The following is a 22402-nucleotide window of genomic DNA, read 5'->3' as shown; positions in this document are numbered from 1 at the left end:
TGGAAGTGGAAAGTAGAAATTGATATTTAATTCCAGTGTAAAGTTACTGTTAGAACAGGCATAAAAATATTATTGCATTAGCAATCACAGGAAGAAAATAAACTATGAGTACATTAACAATATCCAGTCAGATGACAGGCTTGTGTAAAATAGAGCAGTAGATGGATGAAAATTTTTCTGATGCTTTTTTTACCATAATACATTTTATTAAGTAGACAGTGTACAGAAAAAGTATTCAGCTAATATAAATAGTTCCTACTAATAGTGCCTAATGGTAAATTTCTCTGTACACAGTAAAGTTGTGCATCGAAAAATTTTATCGCACATCTCTTATACATATATGTGTGTATATGCAGCATTGATGAATGCGTTGACAGAAATCTCCATTAAATTCTCTATCTGTTGATTTCAAATTAATTTATCTTGAGCTTCCCTGGCCTATATGAGATATTTAATGCTGTGTTGTGTATCTATTAATGTAACAGGTCTCAGTAACTAATACTGTTTCATTATTATGACTATACAGTTCAAAAAATACTTCTCTATGATGCTTAAAAATACAAAGTGTCCCACAAAGAAACCATCTGATGAATTGAGTTTGGCCACATATTTCTTGACGACGCGAAGCTGTGTCCTACCCACCGCACCAAGCTGTTCTTGTGCTCCTTATGCTGGCTGCCAGCTTGAACAAAGTGCAACTCATGCCAAGCCTGCAATTGTTGTGCCTTTCTTCATTTTCACCTACCCTGTGATAGGGTGTACTTCCCATATCAGGAAAAGTGAGAAGCAAGAACCAGCTCTGTCCTTTTCTTATCCTTCTCGCTGGAGCTTTTGCTGATTACAGGTCTAGGAGCAGGAGGCTCAGGGCACCCACCCCACTGTATCAGCATTCTCTTTAGTTCCCTTCTGTCCTACTCTTATCTCTAGGTACTGCATGTAACAATGTGTTGCCTATGAAAAGTCTTGGGAGCCAACCAAAAGCTGTTGCTGTTCTTACAAATTTCTTGGCAGCAACAGTTTGTGTTTTTGTTTGGAATATCCTCATTCATTTTATGATGACAGTGATTGTCTAAATTTGTAAGAAAAATGATGATGAAACAATTATTGTTTAAAAAGAATCTGCAGAAAATATTTCTTCAGGCAAAATTTATATTTTGAACACGACTGTACTTTTGGATTAGATAACTCAGAGTTGGCACTAATTCTGAAAAAAACATCGAGCTATGGAGCACAATAGCAAAAATCCCAAGAAGCTTGAACAAATGCATACAGTGTCTCCTAGCGTAAGTGCCTGGCTCTTCGGAGGCCACCAAGAAGTCTGCAGTGATTGACATGCATTCTGGCAAAGCATTTTTTTTTCTCTCCCCCACCCCCCCCCCCCCCACAACAGTGTTGCAGTCAGTCAAAGTGTATAGACAAAGCTGAGTGAATACCAGTTTCCCCAGTACAGGGGCTATTTTTTCAGGAAGTCTAACTCAAACCAGATGTTTTGCTTAGACCTAGAGTTTGTTGCTGCCAAGCATCTCATCAGAGGTCAGAGTTCTGGGCTCAGGGCCCTGCTAGAATTCTTTCACAAATTGCTATTCGGTGAGGTTTTAATCCTAATGGAAAGAATAATGTGCTTGTAAAATCTGCAGTTATTACAAACACAGTATACATATTGTGGACTTCAAATGACTACATATTTCATTCCCATAAACAGGGAATGCAGATGAATGCAGTGTGTAATAGTTTTAGACATTCAAACTTAAACCAAGTATATAGTTTATACTACTGTTAACCATTTGCATTCTTAACACTCCTGTAAAATGAATAGTAATCTTGACTAACAATTGGCAGCTCGAAGCAAAACAAAATGAAAAAATCTCCAGTGTGTTTCGACTTGTAAGCTGTTTCCTGAAGTAAATAGTAAATGCTTTTAAGAATGTTCGAAAACACTCTTGCTTGCTAAGGCACTAGGTTTGGCACAGTTTGTTTCTTTCCTTCTTTTATTTTTGTCTGTCCCAGTTTTTAAATGGCTTGGTAGCAACATTTTATGATCAAATTAATCTTGCTTCAGCTATTTTTTCATCTTGTGAATTATTCACCCCAAAACCTCAGAGCTGAGCATATATGCTCCTGCTTACTTAAAAACAAATGTTGGCGATACCAAGTAATAAGAACAAGATTTAGTGATAAAAAATCTTGCTGTATTTTTTGTCTTCTTGTTGGGAGCAGTATTGATAAATTTCTGTTGTGATTCTACTGAAGTGAACTTTGAGTATAAGGAAAAATTCTAAGGTAACTGTGGTAGTGTGCTGTAGCCTGCAGCTAGAGAAATGCATATTACAGTGTAATATGTATCTATTCAGTGTAATATGAAAATTTGGGATATCAGAAATTAATGAATTCTACAGTAAACAGTACTGTAGTGTGAAATTGGATGATGCAACTGATATCTCAGTACAGTGAGGTTATAAGGGGTAGATTGTTTCAGTATATGTTGTATAGCATCTTATTTTTCAGTGAATGCTGCTGAAGAATTATATGTTATTTCCAGCTCTTCAAAGTCTTACATCTTGAGTATGTTCAATTACATTTAATATAACTACACTGTTTCATCTCATCCTCATTTTTTGATTTTTATGTAAATGTGTTTTCAGTTTGGTGGAAAGCATAACTTAAGATAAAGGTGTTGTCACACAAGAGTTAACATTTTCTCAATTGTGTGATGATCATACTGATAGTCATGCTGGAAGGAGATGAATATGTATGGGGCACTATGTCTATGTTAATACTCTATACTCTGAGAAATGCTGAGGTGTTCTTCTACTGTGCGATTACTTTTATTACTCATTAATAATAAGCAAATTGGATAATGATACTACAGTGCAGATACTGCTCCCTTTTGGAGAGGGGAATCCTATATACTGGTTTTAACTCTTCACTAAATCTCCCTTGTTGACTAAATTTGTTTCATGACAGTGAATGTGGAAATTTGTGAGACAAATCACTGCTATATCAGTCCAGTTGTTGAATAAGAAACTGACAAAGCCATATTTGTACAGCAAATTCATTTTCAGATCTGCTATGCATCTTTCAAATGGTAGAGAAGATGGCTTTGTTCATGCCATATTCTTTAGAAAGGAGAATGTGGCCAAAGTGATTTTGGTAAGCTGCTTTTCCATTATAACATATACTTGTACAAATAATATTTTTCCCTTGGTTTGTTGAATAAATGTGACTTATTCATGTTTGGATGTCCAGAACTGAATCAGAAAACTTGTGTTCTCTCTGTCAGTAGATCATAAGTTTTAGCTTCGCTGTATGAGAATCTGCATTTTTATTACCTAAAAGTAATTCAATTGTTTGCTAAACACATAAACCCCAAAAAACACTTACACTGCCAATCGGATGATCTTAGTGCAAGCTGCTGTCCCAAGGTGAGAAAGCCAATATTAAACACACAATGAAATTAATACAAACTAATCATTCAGATAGAATGAGAGAAAGTGGAGACAAACTGCAGTCTTATAAGAGAAGCTTTTTTATATTAATGAGTTTCCATTTGCCAATAATTCTGTCATTTGTAACTTGAATCATTCATCACCCCTGCAAATAGTTCTTTCAAGACATTATTTGCAATTTTGTCTTGTGTTTTTGTCCTTGATGTTGTGAAAATGACCGTCTACTGTTACAGGAATGAAAAGAGATCTCATTCAAACATCTTTTGTGTTTCCACTTTCAGTGAAAAATGTTTTTCAAACCTGCAGCTGGTTATTTCTGCAGGAGTTCCCACTTATATTCAGGTTTGATTGACATTTTGAAATGGCAGCTTTTCATGAAAAGCTGTTAACTTGTAGAATTTGGTTATGGTACTAAGACAGACTGACTTTGTTCTACTGTTGGGGGCTGTCCAACCTAAACACAATCCTGCATCTGAATTTAATAGTGCTACTCAGCACAGGGAGTGTGAGCTTTTTTCTTTTTTCATTTTTCTTTTCTGTTTTTTTAACACTGTTGCTTCTGATGTGTTTTTGAACCTGACCTGATAAGTACTCATCCTGATAGCTTCTCTGTCAGTAATTGGATTAATTGGCATTCCCCTTTCTCACTCTCCTGGGCTAGCTAGGAGAAGCTAGGTTGTGTTATAATTTCAGTGATGGAATATATTTTCATTTTACATGATGAAAATAAGTGGAAAATGTTTTTTAATGACTGTACAAATACTACAGTGTCTCTTAAGATAAAAAATACTAACTGCAGCCTTTATTATTATTCATTTTTGAAATTTTGGGTATCTTATGGTAGAAACAAATTTTCTGAGCATTGATTACTGATGTAATTTCTAGTCAGAAACTGAGAAAGCAGTGCAAAACACAAATATTCTGCTGTCGACTTTACTGAGTTGATCTTTAATATTATGCCAGAATGTTGAAAGTAGGAAAGAGAGAGACATTATGCAAAATGAGTTTCCTTGTGTGTTTCTTGCCAAGCTTCTAAATAAGGATATAAAGTACTCATATACATTAGTTGGGAAGGAAAAGGAGTATTTTTAACTTTGAAAGAGATTACTATTTATGTGAGGGAATTGAAAAAAAGTAGAACTGCAAGCATCCCAGCATCTGTCACTGGGTGGATAGCTTTACTCAAGTGAGAAGTAAAACACAAGAAAATATTTGGGGTTTTCCACAGGTTATTTGTACAGTCCTGTAAGAGTAAATTTGTGTGATTTTATTTGGGAGCATTTAAATCCTATTTTCTGAAGACGTGAGTAATAGTGCGATTGATTACAAGTAATTGTAAGTTACTGAGCTATATACCACAGTCAGAATTTCTGATCAACTATTCTTTTAACTGCTTAATTGCTTTTTTAAAACCTTTCCTATAGATTTGCACCTGCCCATGGTGATACACAAATTGATACATTCATCCAACCCTATGCCACATTTTAGTTTGTTCAGGGTGCCGAGGTGGTAATGTGAGATATGTCCTGCTTATGTCTCCTGGGATGTTTGTTATCTGGCACTGATACAGCCACATTTTAGTTAATATTAAAAACCATGGGACTACTTGCGGTGAAATAAAATAGGATTTGCTTCATCCTTTTCTTTGAAGTGATCTAGACTAAGTGAAAGTGAATGTTTTCTCAGGTGCCTGTTCTGTAGTTTCTAAATTTTAAAATGAATTTTTGATCCCCAACCAGAAGACAAGCTTTTTTGATGAACCAGTGTTTACAGTTCTGTTCTGTAATTTTTTGTGAATGCTTGTGAGCGTCACGTGAACATTCAAAGTAAAAGCATCTTTGCTACCAGCCATTACGTTAAGAGCTAATACATGCCACCACATTTTCCTGCAAGCAAAGGCAGGATACATGGGTACAAGCTTTTTGGTATACCCTTAAGGTCACTGTGAAATAGTAGATGAATTGAATTAAATGGCGAACTGCCCACTGACTTCAAATGGAGCCAGGATTTTGCCCTTTAACTCAATCAAGCCCTAAAGGCAAGTAGATTTCATTCTTAAACAGCCCTGATGTGGCAGTGCTTCAAAGGAAAGTTGAGCTGTTGTGAAGTTGGACCCAAACAGTGCAAAATGCAGAGTGAAGTACTGGGACGTTGAACTCTGCTTGGAAGTACAGGGGCTACAGGTAAATGGCTACTGTCCCATTGGATGCCGTGGAACATGATTACCCTTTTGAGATGCTGTCTGCCATGTCATTTGATATAGAAATACATTGTCCTCGTGTATTACTGATTGCAAATAAACGTTTTTCATGGAAAAATAATTAGGAGAATACAAAGAACAGGCAAGACTAACCAACATGCTGTTGCTTCACGCTATTCCCATGCATAGTAACACAGGTTGGATTTTTCCTATAACTCCTCGGCAATAGAACTTAACATTTTAAATTGTTTGGGTTTTTTTTTTTAATTACATATTTAATGATAACTTTTTCTGGTATTCCTTCTGTAGCAATCTGTAGTAAATTTTCAGTAATGTGTATGGTCATTTCATGTGACTTTTTTTTTTAAAGGAAGGTGTGTTAAGACAGAATGCTTATCAAACTAAGAACTGAAACACTAGTGATTTGCAGTCACAGAAATCTTGGCTTGCAAGTTAAAATTTTAATGGAAAACATTTGTTTCAGCCAGGTAAGCATGCATTTAGGGTCTTCAAACTCATTTGTTTTACAAGAACAAGTGTTGTTCTTATTTGTAGTATTTTAAGTACTGTATGTTATTATTACAGAGCAAAATAAAAATTTTTCGGTGAACCTGGACTTTTTCTAGGGTTGACACATTTGTCTGGGCAGAGGAATTAAGTAGCCTTGTAACACATTTTCTTTTGTTGCTTTTCCTCTAATTAATTGTTTTAAGTGATGGTACTTCATTTCAATTTCACTCCCTCAGCTTATATAGAAGCATGCTGTGAATGAAAATTCTCATACTTGCTTGCTTCTTTATGATTAGCATAAATTTAGACATCAGAAAACCTCAGAGTAGGTGGTTGATCATCTGGACAATCTTTGTAAATATTAAACCCTTCCCCCTCTGAGTATTTTTTCTGCAGCCTTTATTCCTGCTGTATAGTTGTCCGTCATTTTATTTTAATTTGTCTGATGGATATAATAACCTGGAGGGGGCAAGCAAAGGAAATATTATTTTTGTCCTCTTAAATTTCTGTCTCTTTGGTGAAAGAAGTCAGTAACAGATCAATTTATTCCTAAATTATAGATAAAGGCAACTTTTAATTCTAATTAAGGCTGTTCTAAAGCAGTGTTCCTGATCATGCTCTCAGTTTTGTCTTTTTAGAAAGTGTAAGTTGCCAGGGGCCTCTTCCTCGGCAGCTGCTTCTCTCTACGGTGCTGCAGTAAAGCTGTGTTGACGGAAGTTATGTATATATGTTATGATGAATTAACATTTGAGGGATATCTCAGGTAAATCTGGTCTTGCCATAGCTTTTCCTTGCTTACCTGAGGGCAATTGTTAGAAGTACTTTATTCTGAGTAGTGCTGTTACAAAACCCATGCATTTTGCTGGAAGATCTTATAAATGTGGATAAGAAGGGTAATGATGCAGTTATTGGCTTGAACTGTGTGCAAAATAGTATGTCCATGCTCCTTATTTTGTAGCATTCCTTCCCTCTGTGTGCATGTCATTAGAGTGTCTTTCTCTTTTATCACATCCTGAGATCTGATCCAGCACTGCTATTACTAGGTATCATATAATTTCCCAGCTCTATTTAAGAAAGCATTATGCTTTTTCCACAATCTTTTCTGAAAAGCCAATGTCCCAAGTAAACGGCATATCTTAATGTGTTGTTGGGATTAGTTTTGCAGGGCTTTGGGAAAAAGTTTGCTGAGGATTCTATTTCTTAGAGTGTCTGCATCCTGAGTGAGATACCTTTCAGAATGTTTTTTTTCCATGAGTGTGTTTTTTGCCTGTTTTTCTTGTCCCTTAACTAGGACAAATAGAAAATAGATTAATATATAAACTCTTTAAAGATATGAATGTTTTCTGAAACCATTGAACCAGTTGAAAATAAGAGTAAATTCTAGGCAAATGCAATAGTCTTCTGAAAATGGCAGCATGGATTTTATATGTCTGGCATCTGAAGAGACCGTAGGCTGGAATTGGGCTCTATTACAACACTCTTGTATGTGACAAAGGAATTTTGTTGCTGAAATTTCAGTTTGCTGTGTAATAAGTTTTTCATAACAAACTTTTTTGTGCTCGTTTTCTGTTAGTAGCTATTGAAAATGTTCTAAAGCTGCAGCTCTCCAAGAGAACTCTTTCACTGACTGTGACTTAAAGATAGGATTTCAGATGAAGAAAATGCATCTTTTAGCACAATGAGATGTAGTGTGTGCAGATGGAAAAATGAAGAAATTAAACTTTCTTGAAAAACCTGATGAAGTATCCATTTCTTTTCTGAAGCTTCAGAATGGAATGATGAAGAAGACTCAGAGTACTTAAAGAACATATCTGTGCATAAAGCATTATAAAAAATCAGTTGTAGCTCTTGTAGTTCTTGTTTGTTCCAAGTATAAATTTCAAAGTGGCTGCTGCAGCTAGAAGCATTTAGTTTTCTGTTGAGAAACATTTTCAAGAGGAAGTAATTATTTCTCTCATTTGATGTGCCATCATCTGTGTGCATCTATGTGAAATTCTCTCATTCATTTTCCTAACTTACCTGTTTTTCAATATACTTTGGACCAGTTTTCTGTACCTTATACTTAGAGGTCTTTGCTATGCGTATAACTTGAACCACTTGGATGTTTGTTTCCAGTTCTCTTTTAGATGTATACATGAAATAATAAAAATGTGTTCCTCATAAATCCTACCTAACTTAAAAGGAAAGAAAAAAACCAAAAAAAAAACAGCAGAAACAAAAAAACCCACCAACCCCCAAATCAAAGTACAAGCCGTTTTTAATTTTTTCACAAACCTTGTTTTACAAAGTCTTAGGAATATACTTGACTGAAACAGTGTTGGAGGCATTTGTCCTATTTGGTTGTACATGTGAGCTGGTCTGGTTGATGTTGCTAGAAGTTAAGAGCAACAGGAGCGCTTGGGAATCAGTTTTTGAAGACACTTGTCCCACTGCTAGGATTTGAATGAGTATTAAATAGTTTCATTTTCTAACTTCTTGTCCAGATCTTAAATCTGTTAGTCTGAGGGGACAGCCTAGTTGCATCCAAATCTTGATTCCTACTTGAAAATAACTTATGAAAGAGGGCAGACTAATTTTTATCAATGAACTGATGTCATCATTTCCTCTGGAAGAGGATATAACGAGTTCAGTTACAGCACTTTTTTTTCTCCTGCTGTAATAAATAAGACAATGGTGTGATGAGAAATGGTTATTAGCTCTAAATATCCTTTACTTTAGAAGCTGTGTTTTAATTGTTTTGTACTGATACATGGACAGCTGAAAGCAAAGATAGAAAAACATTTGTAAGCTGTCCCTGGTCCAAGCAATCAGCAAACACAGTGATCAATGCATGAACGTCATAAAATATTGGAGAAGCAAAATGTGTACTGTTTGCTTCTGGGTAATGATGCTTGTAGTCAGGAAATGAAGAATTGTGATCTTTTCTGGTTCATTTACTTATTTTTTAGTTTAAGAGAAATCACTAAGTGCTTGTGGGTTTGATTTGTCGTCTGTGAGACTGGGACTGTTTTCAGGTACCTATACTGAAGTAGTGTTAAGTTTAAAGGTTCTGCAATATGTGTGTAACTGTGGCAGGGGAGGTTATTACTATTCTAATTTTAGAATAGCCTAGCAAAACCAGAACTGTTTCTGTAAGCATGTATCTCCCACAAGTTCTGTCACCTACAGGTCAAAGTAGTCTGAGTAAAGTACACCAAAACCAAAAGTCACCACTTTGTATCTCTGCAGTACCAGCTATGCATTTTCTGCCACTGAAAGTGTGGAAGAAAGAAGTTGAGTACTTCTGATGTTTTATTAAGTGGCTTCAGAGTTTTTGAGAATGCTGTACTCTAACATGTAGATTTTCTAGACTCTTAGGAGCTCCATTTTCCTCCTTACATTCTTGACCACCTGTGTTTTTAAAGAGTGAAAAATAGAGTGGTTTTCTTAAACTTTTCCTCTAATGGACATTCATATTTTTGTTTTCCTCAAACTTTTCTTTGGTTTTGCAATCATATAAAAAACTAATTGTTATTCTATGTCTACTGGTCTAACCACCATAGAAGTGTGTATTTGTGGGATTGCCTTTGGATGCAAGAATTGCCTTTGAACCTTGGGTGGCACACACTAAATCTTTATGTTGCACAGACTTGCATCCTCTGTAATATCTCAGTCTTGGGATAAATTTGCAGTTTGGTAATGACATTAGCTGTCCATGTAACCTCCTGTTGCAGGGGAGGGATGATGTTGCTTGGGCCAGTTAGTGATGACGAGTCTCCAGACAAGCCATCTTCTGCTTCATAACAGTATTTGAATTGGCTCCACTCTTTGCATCAGCTTACCCAGCCAGGTGCTTTAGAAATCACTACAAGACTTGCACTTGAGCCTCTCTGCTAATCTTTGTGTGTTCCAGAAGAGGAAGATTGGCCATAACTGATCTAAGGTGTCTGTTATCTAATTTCCTATCAGAGCAAGTGCTAACCTTTGTGAGGATTCATCAAAAACTTGATTATTTAGAACATAATCTAGGTTATTTAGAACAACTGTCGTTTGGTGTTCTTAAAATACAAATTCTCTATTAAAAATACCCAATAACAATTTATTTTTTCATATTTAAAGATTCTGGATTATTTTAGTGTAACTAATAATTTGCTGAAGCTGACACACATTGAACAATCCTGTCTAATATTTGATTGATGCATCTGCTACCTCATCTCTTAACTCTCAGTGCTGCAAATCACAGATTAAACGGCTACTGGACTTCTGTCCTTAATTAATGTAAAGGGATATCAGCCAGTGATTTCAAGGGAGCCCTGATTCTGGAAATCATAAGTCATCTGCAAGTAGTGAGAGGCAGACATAAGTGCTGCAAAATCAGAGGTGATTTTAGTTCCCCTCTTGCTCAGTGATTTACCAGCTTGGAGTTGTAAATGTTTGTACAAATAGAGAGCTCTATTCCTGCTACTTACAAATGTTATTAAAACTGAGCTAGTAGTTGCTTTTTGGACAAAAAGGTTTTATAATTAGAATTCATAATGATACCTGATTTTAAAATTAAATTTTTTGGAGTTTCTAAAGTATTAGGTCTTAATTTTTCAAGTACTTAATTTCTATCTTTATTCTTATGTTTTGCCAAGCTTGCCTAAAACTTTATTTAAGTTTTAGATTAATTATAAAATAATCAAATTTTCAAGGGAAATAGAGGTCAGTTTTTAAAATGAGTGGTGCTGTGATCTGTTATCAGATTACAGATTTGCAATGAATATATTAATATAAGCAATAGTTAAAAGCTCTGACTTGGTAAGTATCTTGTAAACTTTATAAGTTCATAATAGTAATGCAATTATTATTTACAGATTTTGCATTAGAATATACCTAAGAAAACGTTGTTCCAAACATTTTTTTTTAATTTGTTGCACTACAAAATTGTCTATTTTACACATTTTCAAATACTGTAATTTTTTAATGTTTTAAAGAAGCCTGCTGAATGAATTTCCAGATCTTGAATATAAGTAAGGACTATGTTATAAGGGCACAAATCACAGTTTCTGTCAGGGATGCTGGTAAAATAAGTGTTCTTTGATTTGTGCTTTTTTCCTTCTACCTGCTGAGGTCTTACTTATTTGAATAAAAATGTGTCTATTGCAAGAGTACTCAATTGCTGATTTCATGTATGGGGTAGTACGTGTAGTGTTCTTGTTTATGCCATTCTACTGGCTCTTTTTGATTCCTCACTTTTTATGTTATGCTAATTGCATTAGCAGTAATGTGATGGTGGCTCTGAAATGTTGCTTGGTTTTGAGAATGACAGAAATGTTTGTGTTCTTGTTCACTTGTTAAAATTGTCATTGAGAACATTTTAGTGCTGACACAATATCACAATTAATTTAATATTGAGACCTGTCAACTCTTCAACCTCCTATGTTCAAACACTTTGTTAGTGCTATATATGTAATACGACAAGTGCTAAATACGTGTTTTAATGCAAATTTTGCTAAGCTGAATGTGGAACACATTTCTGAAAAGTCATAAGCTTACTATATCATAGTGATTTTTTTGCCAATGGCTTACTTTTTCTTTTTCTTTAAATATGCCTTGCTGTTATATGTAATGAGTGGTGCTGAAATTGCTTTCATTTATCAAAGATGTGAATGACACAATGGATGCTTATGTACTCTGCCTGTCAAATCCATAACTGCTGCTAAATGATCTAACTTCTGTTTTTCCACATGTTTCCTGGTTTTCTGTCAGCTTTCAGTCTTCCACGGGTCATTCAGTAAACACTACTCTGAGAGACTTTTTTGAGTTGCCATATGTCAATCACACTTATTTTCTCTGCTTTTTAGTAAGCAGAGAAAATAAGCTTGCTTTATTTGGGTTTGGCCGTCTTCTGCAGGGCAGTGTCTTGCATTCTGTTTCATTCCTAGCTCATTTTTGCTTTTAGCTAGGCTACAGAAGAGCTTGAGAATCAAGGGGGAAGGAGTGTCTGATCAAAGTAAAGGAGGAGCCAAATAGAAGAGAAAGATATAGCAGCAGGATTTGCAAGAGTTCTTTAAGCATATTCAATTTGAGCTGAACTACTTAAAAAAAGGTGGAGACCCGGGTGAGAGGTTGAGCAAAGTTGAATTACCTTAAAGCTTTTTTCAGCAAGCATTTTCAGGAGGTAATGTCACCTTAAATATAAACCTTTTTTTCCTTCTTAATCGTATATTGACTATTTCTATATAGTCACTAATTCTGTGGCGTGTGGGACTAAAAAACTTCTAAATGTCATTTTTTGGCATCTACATTTTTTTCCTAATGAGGGAACAGATGTGTCATTGTATTAAATACATTCTCAGTGCATTGCTGATATGAGTAACCTGATGTAGCAGTTGCTAAGTGTGCATATTAAATTTGAGAAATACAGTGAGAACAAGATGTTTCTTATATGAGACATCTAGGGTACAATAAAATATGCATTTTATTTTCCTTTAATACAAAAAATTTTCCTTTTATACAAAATACCCTTAAATTAATTTGGTTTTTGTTGTAGTTTTTAATAATATTTCAAGTACCAATTAGAGATGGAGGAGAGGAACCCCAACATGTCTTCAGTAGAGCTGGAAGAAGCATGTGTATTTATGTAGCCTCTTGCCAAGCTCCTCACATCCCCTGGGGACTCACTTTGCTCTGAGTAGGGCTGGTGGGAGCTATACCCAGGAACTGCTGTTCCTCACCCGTCCGCTGCGGGGCCATGCATGGTCACTGACTTCAGACTAAACAAAGCTCCCACAGATGACCACACTCACCTGGGCTTTGTAACTTCTATCTTCTCCCTCTTTTAGTGCAATCTGTTTGGGTTTTTTTCCTTCTCTTATCCTTCAGCAATCTTCAGGAAAATCTTCAGCTGAATTCAACCGTGTGATCAAGGAAGCTCCACTCCTGATGGTCCTTGCTTTATCTTTCCATAGTGTTGCAGGATATCTCCTATATTTGTAGACCTTTAAGAGCCCTAAAATACATGTTTGGATTGAAAATGAAATGCAAGGCTTTCCACCTGTAGTAATTTGGATTTTTACCTGTGCTATTTATTGGCAAAAATGTCCCTCTGAAATCTCCAGGAATGATGTAGTTGATTATAATTGAAATTTGTATTGCTGCTCCTTAGTCACATAACGATAAGCATTGGAGAAAACTTGTACCTGCTCTGGAAAGGGGAACATGTTTTTGGGTATACATAATTTTCTGCTAACTTGTTCATGTTGAACCTGACTTTAGAAATAAGATGTGTCAGCGATGGGATTGAATTTGTGTAACAAGCTTGGCAGTATTACTGCTTCTGTTAGGACACAAGCACAAGTAAATACAGTATGAATTCCAGCATTTTGCAAGTGACTCAAAGTATTTACACGATAAACTGGTGCATTTTTGTTTTCTTACTTTTTTAAAATATTAGAGCTGAAAGACTTTGGTTTTGTTGTTATAATTTTCTTTGAAAATCTAAATCCATTTCTTTCTCCTGGGCTATTTCAGTAATAGTAATATGCTGTTAAAATAAACAGAATTTGGATTTTTGAAACAAGAAATGAATCAGAGTTAAGTACATAGGATAACAATATATCCTATAACAGTATAACATTTTGAGAAACCACAAATAATCTTCAAAAGAAATTAAAAAGAAGTTAGATCCTTTTATCAAACATCAGATGGATAAGCTTGTTTTCTTAGACTCTAACTGGAAGGGTTTTTCCAGAGGATGTTAGAGATGTAAACCACAATCCTGAACATTCCAACTTTTCCACCTGACATGTAAGGTATATTTTTAATTTTTTTTCTAATTCTGGACATGAAAAGGTGCTTCTCCTTAGACTATTCCTGTTACTTTAGTCCTGCTATATTTAAGAGTTTGTCATGAATGCATTTTACTTTTGTGGTTTCACAAGCATTTGAAATGAAGCTGACTGTATATAGGTTACAGCACCGGTAATTTTTTTCCATTTTTTAAATTTTGAAAAACATTGCCATGGATTGAATCTCTGTAAAATAATATATTTTTGAACTTTGCTTATGATGTGTTGTCCCACCTAATTTCTCTTTCAGTAAAAGTCATTGAGTTTGCACATTTATGCCACTCTTTAAAGAAAAAAATAGTGTTTTTCTAGAGGCATGTTGACTGGTCACACATGCCAATATTAAAATTCATGGATACAGAAGTTAATAGTAGGTACCAACAAAATAATGTTTTATGAAGTGTTAGAAGTCTTTCAGGACTCAATCTGACAGAAAAAAAAATTAAATTGTGTTTACTTAATTGAAGGCTGACTTTTGGATTCAAAGGACAAGTGAGGTACAACTTGATCAAAACCCAAAATAGTTTCTTTGGCACACAGCTCAGTCTTATTTAAACTGAATATTGATCTTGTTATAGTACTGTTATGCTGAGCCTGGGTCAGCAACCTGCAGGTTGCTGCCCAGACTTGAGAACTCATCCCCTCCCCACTGCTTTCTAACCAGCATCATTAGGTCATGTCTGCACTACATTTGTAGGCTCTGCAGGGTCCAAATAATTCCTGCTTGACTGTGTTGGAAGGTGCCTTGCTTGGCTCTTGGGCATTTTAAAGTAATAATGAGGCACAGGGTGATTGTGTCAATGTCTCCTAATGTTTGTAAATGGAAAACAATAATATCAGAATTGCTGTGTGTTGCAGTAGAATTTTAAGCTGTTGGAATTTGTCTTTCAGATACATATGCAATCATACCATCCTTTGTGAAATTATGATTTTATAGGAAACCAGAAAAACGTTACCAAATGCATTTTAATTATGTGTGTTATTTTTAGTGTTGTGTGGTGGTTTAGTGTTGTGGGGTTTTTTTGGATTTGCCAAAGGTAAAGAGCTTGGAGTTGTAATTTACTTGCAAGTAAAAGCTGCCCATTCTAGTCTAGCACTGGTAATCCAGAGTTCAAGCAAAGTTAGTGTGCTGATCCACCATCCATGCTCATGCACATTGGCTAAGTACAGCCTCCAGGCTTCGTGTGAGCACTGGCTCTTTGATGTGATAAATTTGCCGTGCTGATGACAAATGTATTTTTACAGTGTCTGTACTGGTGCACTGCTAGAAATAACTGAGCTGAGAGGCTATTTAAAATACTGCCTTCCTTTTGTGTACATCAATAGGTTTTTGAAACTGCAAAAGGTATTTCAGTTACAGTTGAGAGAGCACCATCTCAAGGAACAAATAGGTTTTTAGTAATGTTAATTATTTCCAGTGGGTGTTTGTAACTCTTGAAACTGAGTGAAACAAGAATCCTTGTTCTCTGCTACATACCATACGGCAAGAAAAGATAGCTGAAGTATTGGGATATAATGATAGAACAGAACTAACATGTGCATAACAGACAGGTGTTCTTAAACACTATTCTTCAGGAATAAACATTTTGTGCCATGATTCATGAAATTATATGCAATGAAGTTAGATTGATTGTTAGGGTTTTGAGTATGGGTTTGCAGAATGGTTGTTTTGAAACGTGTGATATTTTTTCTGGTAATTTTAACAAGTTTACCATGGACTAATCTGAGCAGTAATCGTGACCAGAGATCTAAATAGCTGTCCTGATTTTCTTCCATGTTCATGAATGTAAGTTACATTTGGGATACTAGTTATAAAAATATTAGAGAAATTTAATGTTTGCATTTCATTTACTGATTGGCAATTCTTTACTCTGGCGGTTTCAATTAATCAAGTAATTTTCTGCATCTTGTTCCCTGGCTCTCTTGGTGACTCCTTAGAAAACAAATACTTAAATATGGTTACAGTTCCTGACACTTCTTAAGATAGATTAATTTCTAGTCCTCCCCACAAAAAGCTCACACCAAACAAATGTGTAAGTTCTTGCTAATACTATTTGTGTAGCAAGTTGGCTTTGTTTTTTCTGGAGAGTGATGATAAACAAAAGTTTGCAGTTTTGTACTGGACATCCCACAATTTGTGGCAAGCCCTTTACTTCTGCTGGCCTTAAGTTTCCATAGATTGGGAGTATTAGTCCTTTTGGAGATCATCATATTAAAATTAAGTCTTCTGCTTCAGATCTACTATTACACTGAATATTTTAATAGCAGCCATTTCTGAGTATCTTCTTAGTAAAACTTTATCTTTGGCCAGTAAATTCAAGACGATGTTTGAACGTCACACCGAAGGACGTGCTCCTACTTGTTAGACATAGCTGTGATAGCACCTTGTATGCTTGGCTCTGAGCTTAAAGGCTACACAGAACATTTTTAGCAGGGACACCCTCATTAATTGGGGTGTATTCAGAGTCAGTGCTATTATGAAAATGTTTTATTTAGAAGGATTTGCAGGTGATCAGCTGATGCAACAATCAGTGGTGTGTGGAGGGGTTGTCAAAGACTGTGCAGCATCAAGTTCTGCATTACCTCACTTTGAAAGCAGCCTGGCACTTTAGACTTGTGCTTTACTTGTGCAGGTTTTATTCTGATGCACTTAATGCAACAGTTCATCATTCCTGTCTTTACAAACCTACTGTAGGGAGTGAGGAGCGGGGTATATGTGTGCTTCTAGTGTCTGACTCATTTGATACCATCCCAGTGCATATAAATAGTGCACAGAAATGTATAGCATCATCTAACCTCTCATATTTGAGAAGATCGGTGAAACTGTTGGAAGAGTGGAAAACACACTGTACTTTTTAACCTTTCTGAAGCATAACCTTTGGGTAGTAGGAAGTCTTGGCAATGGTATTGTGATAATAATGTTTTTAAGTACTTTTAGAAACTAAATGTGTAACACTTCTCTGTGCCTTGTTTTAGTGTAAAGGAGGCTGTAAAAATTCCTTCGTTATAGCCAAAGAAAGCCATGATGGTCAGGAGCTGCATCTTGGGAGGCAGGTTTTCCATCTAGAAGGTTTTCCTGGCTTTTAAAACTTAACATCATTCGCTCACTAAATGTATCTTACTTCAGTGAGGTACTGGTAGCTTAGGGATTGTTTTATGCTTATCCTGTTCTGTTACATCTGCCTGTTCACTTTATCTGTGTCTTCACATATATGCTGTCATGTGCATTCCAAGTCACATGACTCTTACGTATTGGAGCAATAAAGAACAACTTATGCATGTTTTGTTTTGGTTTTTTTAATGATGACTGTCAAACAGAAATAAAGTTAAGATGCAAGTCATGTTTGAGACACCTGAGAACTTTTTGTCTCCTTGACAAGAGAGGGAGGCAGTTAAGTACGGTAGTTTTTTCCAAGAGGTGTGTTTTGTATCTCAAGAGTTTTACACAAACTATTGGAATCACAAATTCAGGTTTTTAGATAAATACCAATGGTGGATTTGAAAATAAGTTCGATGAACACTGGCAATTCTTCCATTAGCAGAGATATTTTAGGATGCTTAGCTATTGATTGAGACAGATCCTTTCCTTGATTTTTGGGGAATATAGTAGACTGATTTACTATCTTGGCTCACTTTCTGCAGACTGGAAATAAAGTTTCTGCTGAATCAAGTATCTTCCAAAGAGCTCCTTAGAAAGGTTAGACCAGATTAAAGGATTTCCTTCTTTGCTACATCCTATGCTATAAGGCATTGTGGAGGCAGTGACTGTTTTGAATCATGTTTTTCCTACTGAGGAATCATCATCATCTTAAGGAATTAATCTGAAACTCGGGCAAGTAGCAGTACACACTTCTCTTTGCCACAGACTCTATATTCAGAGCAGTTGTCTAGAGCAAGGTATTTTTTAAAGGTGGCCAAGAACTGCTACAGTTAATAGAATTTGTTAATGTAACTTGTGAAACTGTATCATAATCAACCTGCAAGTACTTTGGAGTCAGTAGCCTTCCTTAAAAGCAGAAAGAAATTGTCCTCTGCATTTTTTTTCTCCTTAGGCCTTTCTTCATCACAATGGAATTTTTTTTTTTTTTAAATTAGAATCTTTATCTTCCAGTGAACCTCAAATAAAGCGTTTATCCCAGTATTTGGCAGCTGTACTTGGCAAAGAAGAGAAGTTGTGGGTATTGCTTCTGAACATTTAATTTTGGTTCTTGGGCTGTGTTATATAAATGTATCCTTGCATGAGTGTGCATGTGAACTGGAAGCCTCTAGCTCCAGTATATTGTGTAGCTGATGCCAGGAGGAGGAGGAAATATATTCCTAATTGAGAGAAGCTACATCTTCAGTAAGTCAGAATAAGGCAACATAAGACTTCTTTTGAGGGTATGGTTTTTTGTTTGTCTCTTAATTCAAAAAAGAAGCTATTATGTTGCAGTAGCAGTGCATTAGTAAGTAGAAACTGATGTTTGATCAGCCCAGTGTACAACAAGCAAGCTTTGTGGTTATGACACCAAGGACATGTGCAATTGCCAGTACTTGAGCATCTACATGGTGTTTTGCATACAAAATTAATATAGGAAGAGTAATATTGGCAAAATATGAGCTTTGTGTTTGTAAGTAACTTTATTATAGATCACATCATGAAAATGCATCCCAGTACCGTCACCTGAAATGGGGAGCTATGAAATGCATTGCCTGAAGTTTTATGACTGCCTCAGTTATTAACCACTGCTTAATGATCTACCAGTTTTAGTAGATTGGGATTGATGCTATTGGCATGTTATATTTAACCGTGAAATCTTTAAAAGATCTGAATGGCTTAGAACATAAAACAGAGTAATGGATGAAGTGTTTGGTGCCTTGGCTTGGATCCAGCTTGATGTCCTAAATGAATGCATCGTGAAACCACAACAGATCAACCCAGATTTACATGAGTGATGCAGAAGAGCCCTGAAGCTAAGCCAGCATAGTGATTGAATTAGCTTCTGCATTTAGAGAGGCTTCTCCCTCCAGGTCAGACTTCTAAGCACTGATGGGCTTGCGTGGGGAATTCACAGTTACAGACTGAAGTATGCCTACATTTGGGAGGAAAAGAAATCTTAGAGCCTGAGAACTTTTAACTTTGACAAGTGTGACTGATTTTTGTTTCGGGGGAAAAGGGGGAAACCCTGTGAACATTTCCATTAGTGGTGCTTTGGTCAAGGACCTGCCAATCTTCCCAGAAATATCTGTTCAAAATTTGAAACATTTTGTTGCCACGGGGTTGATAAGTACCTTATGTATTGCCCACCTTCATACAGTGTGTGGCTTTTTCTTGTAGTAAATAATAACTGTACTTTAGCGTGATGCTCATAAATAGGATTATTTTGCAAATATCTGTTTGTACTAGTGCAAAAGTACAGCATTTGTGATCTCTTCTCTACTTTATTTTTAATAAATTAATTTTATGGGTAAATAAATGTCAGATTAAAGACAAGACATGGTGGAAGCATTGGGTAATCATGTTTTTAATAAAGTTTTGTTTTTACAAGATGCAGGGAAATACTTATTGAAGAACAATACTGGGACATGAAGTGTGTCTTTATTCTAGAGATTTGTATCATGACAAAGATGTTTCAAAGAGGTATTGGGGACATTTTAAAAAATACATTCTACAATTCATATTTTTAACCATAGTTTTAACCATAATTTAAAAATTTTTATCCTCACAAAAGATATTTTTAAGTTCCAGCAGCTATTTTATTGATGTTAGTGCTATGTGCAGTTCCTGTTTATGTACACTTCGATACTTCAGTAACCAGATATCTCCATTTTTGTTTCTCAGCATGATGTATCACAGACTTTGCTCAAAGCAACTCTGGACAGTGTGGTTGAAGAGTGTGTCAGCTTTGTAGGAGTTGATATTAACATCTGCTCAGAAATACTATTAAGGTGAGTGAAACATTTTCCTATTCCAGTAATTACATGGCTCTGGATCACAGAGTCTCTGTTTAGTCTGCCATCTGACTCAAGCTCAGCTGGAGCAAATGGCTCTTGTGTTAAACTTCCAATTACATAAAAATGATGCAGTAAGACAGTATTTCACTGAATCATTAAGAGTCAGGTTTTAAGGATATGTGTGATTCTCCTGGGTAAAACTATGTTTCAGAGAAAAACAGATCTTTAAAAATGTTGAGCCAACACTGCAATTTTAGAAAAATGTGATATAAGTAATATGTATTTTTACATGGAGAAAGGTATTTTCCAATGTACTTTGTCTCTTAGAAGATATTTTTATAGGTACTTCTAAGTGGAACAAGTTGTAAAACTTGGGTGAGGAAAGGAGAAAACGAAAGATTTAAGGGGAAACTTGAAAAATTTATCCCTTTTTACTGTTTGTTTTTTGTTAAGTAGTTATGCCATGTTTACTTGAAGAATGTTCTGGACTTTATTTTTCAGGGTTAGAAACTAAAAGCTCATTCTGTCTTGAGTGTGTAGAACTCAGTATTGTTTAGGCGACAAACTCTCAGAAGAGCAAAAGTGCTGCTGTCATCCTCCATAGTAGGAGGGGAAGGAAAAGAATGTCCATAATCTTCTGTCCATATTCTTCCCTAATATTACTGTCCATAATCAGTAATGAAAATTATATTAGGTATGAAAGTTAGGAAAAATGAGCTCTTGCTAGCTCTATATTTTAATTTTTTAGCCCCTTAGAATCTTTCCTAAAAACGTCTTTCCATATTTTGGAAGAGGCTCTCTTTCTATGCTTTTTGGTTTTCCACTGCCATATTATTTCTCTGTGTGTCCAGCCCCTGCCCGGTGCCTGATTTCTTCTGTCTTACATGCTTTTGGATTTAGATCAGCTTTTAGGAAGACAGTAAGTGGAAAGCAAGGTACCTAAATGACAAATGAAGCTTTCATTCATAGAATTAACAGAATAGAATCATAGAATAAGCCGAGTCAGAAGGAACAGCTATATTGTCCACTTCAGCAGGAAGCATCAGCCTGAGATGCTACTGTGCCTCCACAAAACTGAATGTGGGGCAACCCTGTCCAGACAGGGCTACAGGTGCTAACCACATTGTGTAAGTATTTTGTGTGGTCTAATTAACCTGGCTTACAATTTTTCTAGTCTGCTGTTCTGTGTAGATGCAGTCTTAAGTTTCCTTCAGACATCCAGTTTATGAGATTGTCACTCTAGCTAGATTGCAGCCTGAGCAGAGCTTTCTGTTGTGGTTTCTGATGCATCAAATACACTTCTTGACACGTAGTACACAGGGAAGGGATGACACTGCTACAGTATTTGCATCAATCTGCTGAGTATTGTGCTTGAAAGACTTGAGCTCATCAGTGGAAAATTCTGTCAACTGTGCAGTGTTCCTTCGTCAGTGTAAATAAGCTGGATTTCTCAATGTCTCTAAGAAATTTTTGAAGAAAATTCCATTCTTAATGATAAGTATTCTGTCTATGGTTAAAGGTGTGTCCCTCTAATTTAATTCTGAGCTTTCATCAACTTTGGGCTATTTCTTTTGCTTGAGCATGAAAATAATGGATTTTTTTTTCTTTTTTTCCCTGAGATTTTATGACTCTTGCTGGGTTTGCTGTGGTGGTGTTTTTCTAGAATCAGTTCATGCCATTCCCCAAACAGGTCACTGCTGCTGCTGCTTAAAGCAATGGCATTAGATAGAGCCTAGTGGATGACATTTCCTTCACTAGTGCTATGTGTAACTCCCCACAAGAGCTCTTTTCTCTTTTTTCATGATTAACATACTCCACACAGAGAAAGTTTTGCTCACATGTACATACAGAAAATGTGCTGCAAACCCACAGCTTCCTGAAGGAGCCTGGCTAACTGCTGTTGCACTTCACAGGTAAGTTCTTGGCCAGATCCAAGTTACCCTCAGAACAAGTCGTGTTCCCAGCCTGTTCCCAGCTGCTTTTTATTTCAAGAAGAGCTCAGAGAAAAGAAACAAGCTTTGTGGATCAGTTCAATCATTTGAGGAAGGCAAGCTGCTCCCAGCCACTCTCCTTCTGGGTAGCAGACGTGAGCCCTGCATATGCAAGGCAAGGTGTTCCAGTACCACTGGAAGGGCCGAGAGGGAGCTGTTCTTACAGAAACAATTTATCTGTTCTGAGCCCTCCTCCCACACTGTTTCCTGAAGAGGGCAGCTGGGGGCAGGCCATAAGACATGACAAATTGAAGTGGCATTACGGAAATAGCCAACAGATCATAAATTACACGTCCCTGACTTACTAGTTAGGCATGTACAGAACCAGATTGCTGTACTAAGTTTTCTTGACTTGAGTGGATTCCTTCCAAAGAACTAAGAGAAGGGATCCTTTTTCAGACAATGCCATTGGTCTGGGAGACTATTTGCTAATTTCATAGCAGTTTTTAAGTTTTGTAAACCAGATTTTCTATAGGAATGGGTATCCTTCTAATTGGTAGCACTTGCAAT

General features: G+C 36.1%; 1 protein-coding gene across 2 annotated transcripts in view; it reads left to right on the top strand.

Annotated features, from left to right (window-relative positions):
• SRBD1 (S1 RNA binding domain 1) overlaps positions 1 to 22402 on the top strand; it is a 123496-nt gene that overhangs the window by 84922 nt on the left and 16172 nt on the right. For both annotated transcript variants that reach the window (XM_068185886.1, XM_068185887.1), the window contains one exon: positions 19789 to 19895. In XM_068185886.1, coding sequence (XP_068041987.1) covers positions 19789 to 19895 — 107 coding nt within the window. The remainder of the gene's footprint in view (positions 1 to 19788; positions 19896 to 22402) is intronic.

This window comes from Anomalospiza imberbis, chromosome 3 (genome assembly GCF_031753505.1).
Source record: "Anomalospiza imberbis isolate Cuckoo-Finch-1a 21T00152 chromosome 3, ASM3175350v1, whole genome shotgun sequence".
Lineage (NCBI taxonomy): Eukaryota > Metazoa > Chordata > Aves > Passeriformes > Viduidae > Anomalospiza > Anomalospiza imberbis.
This window is presented reverse-complemented; position numbering and strand designations above follow the sequence as displayed.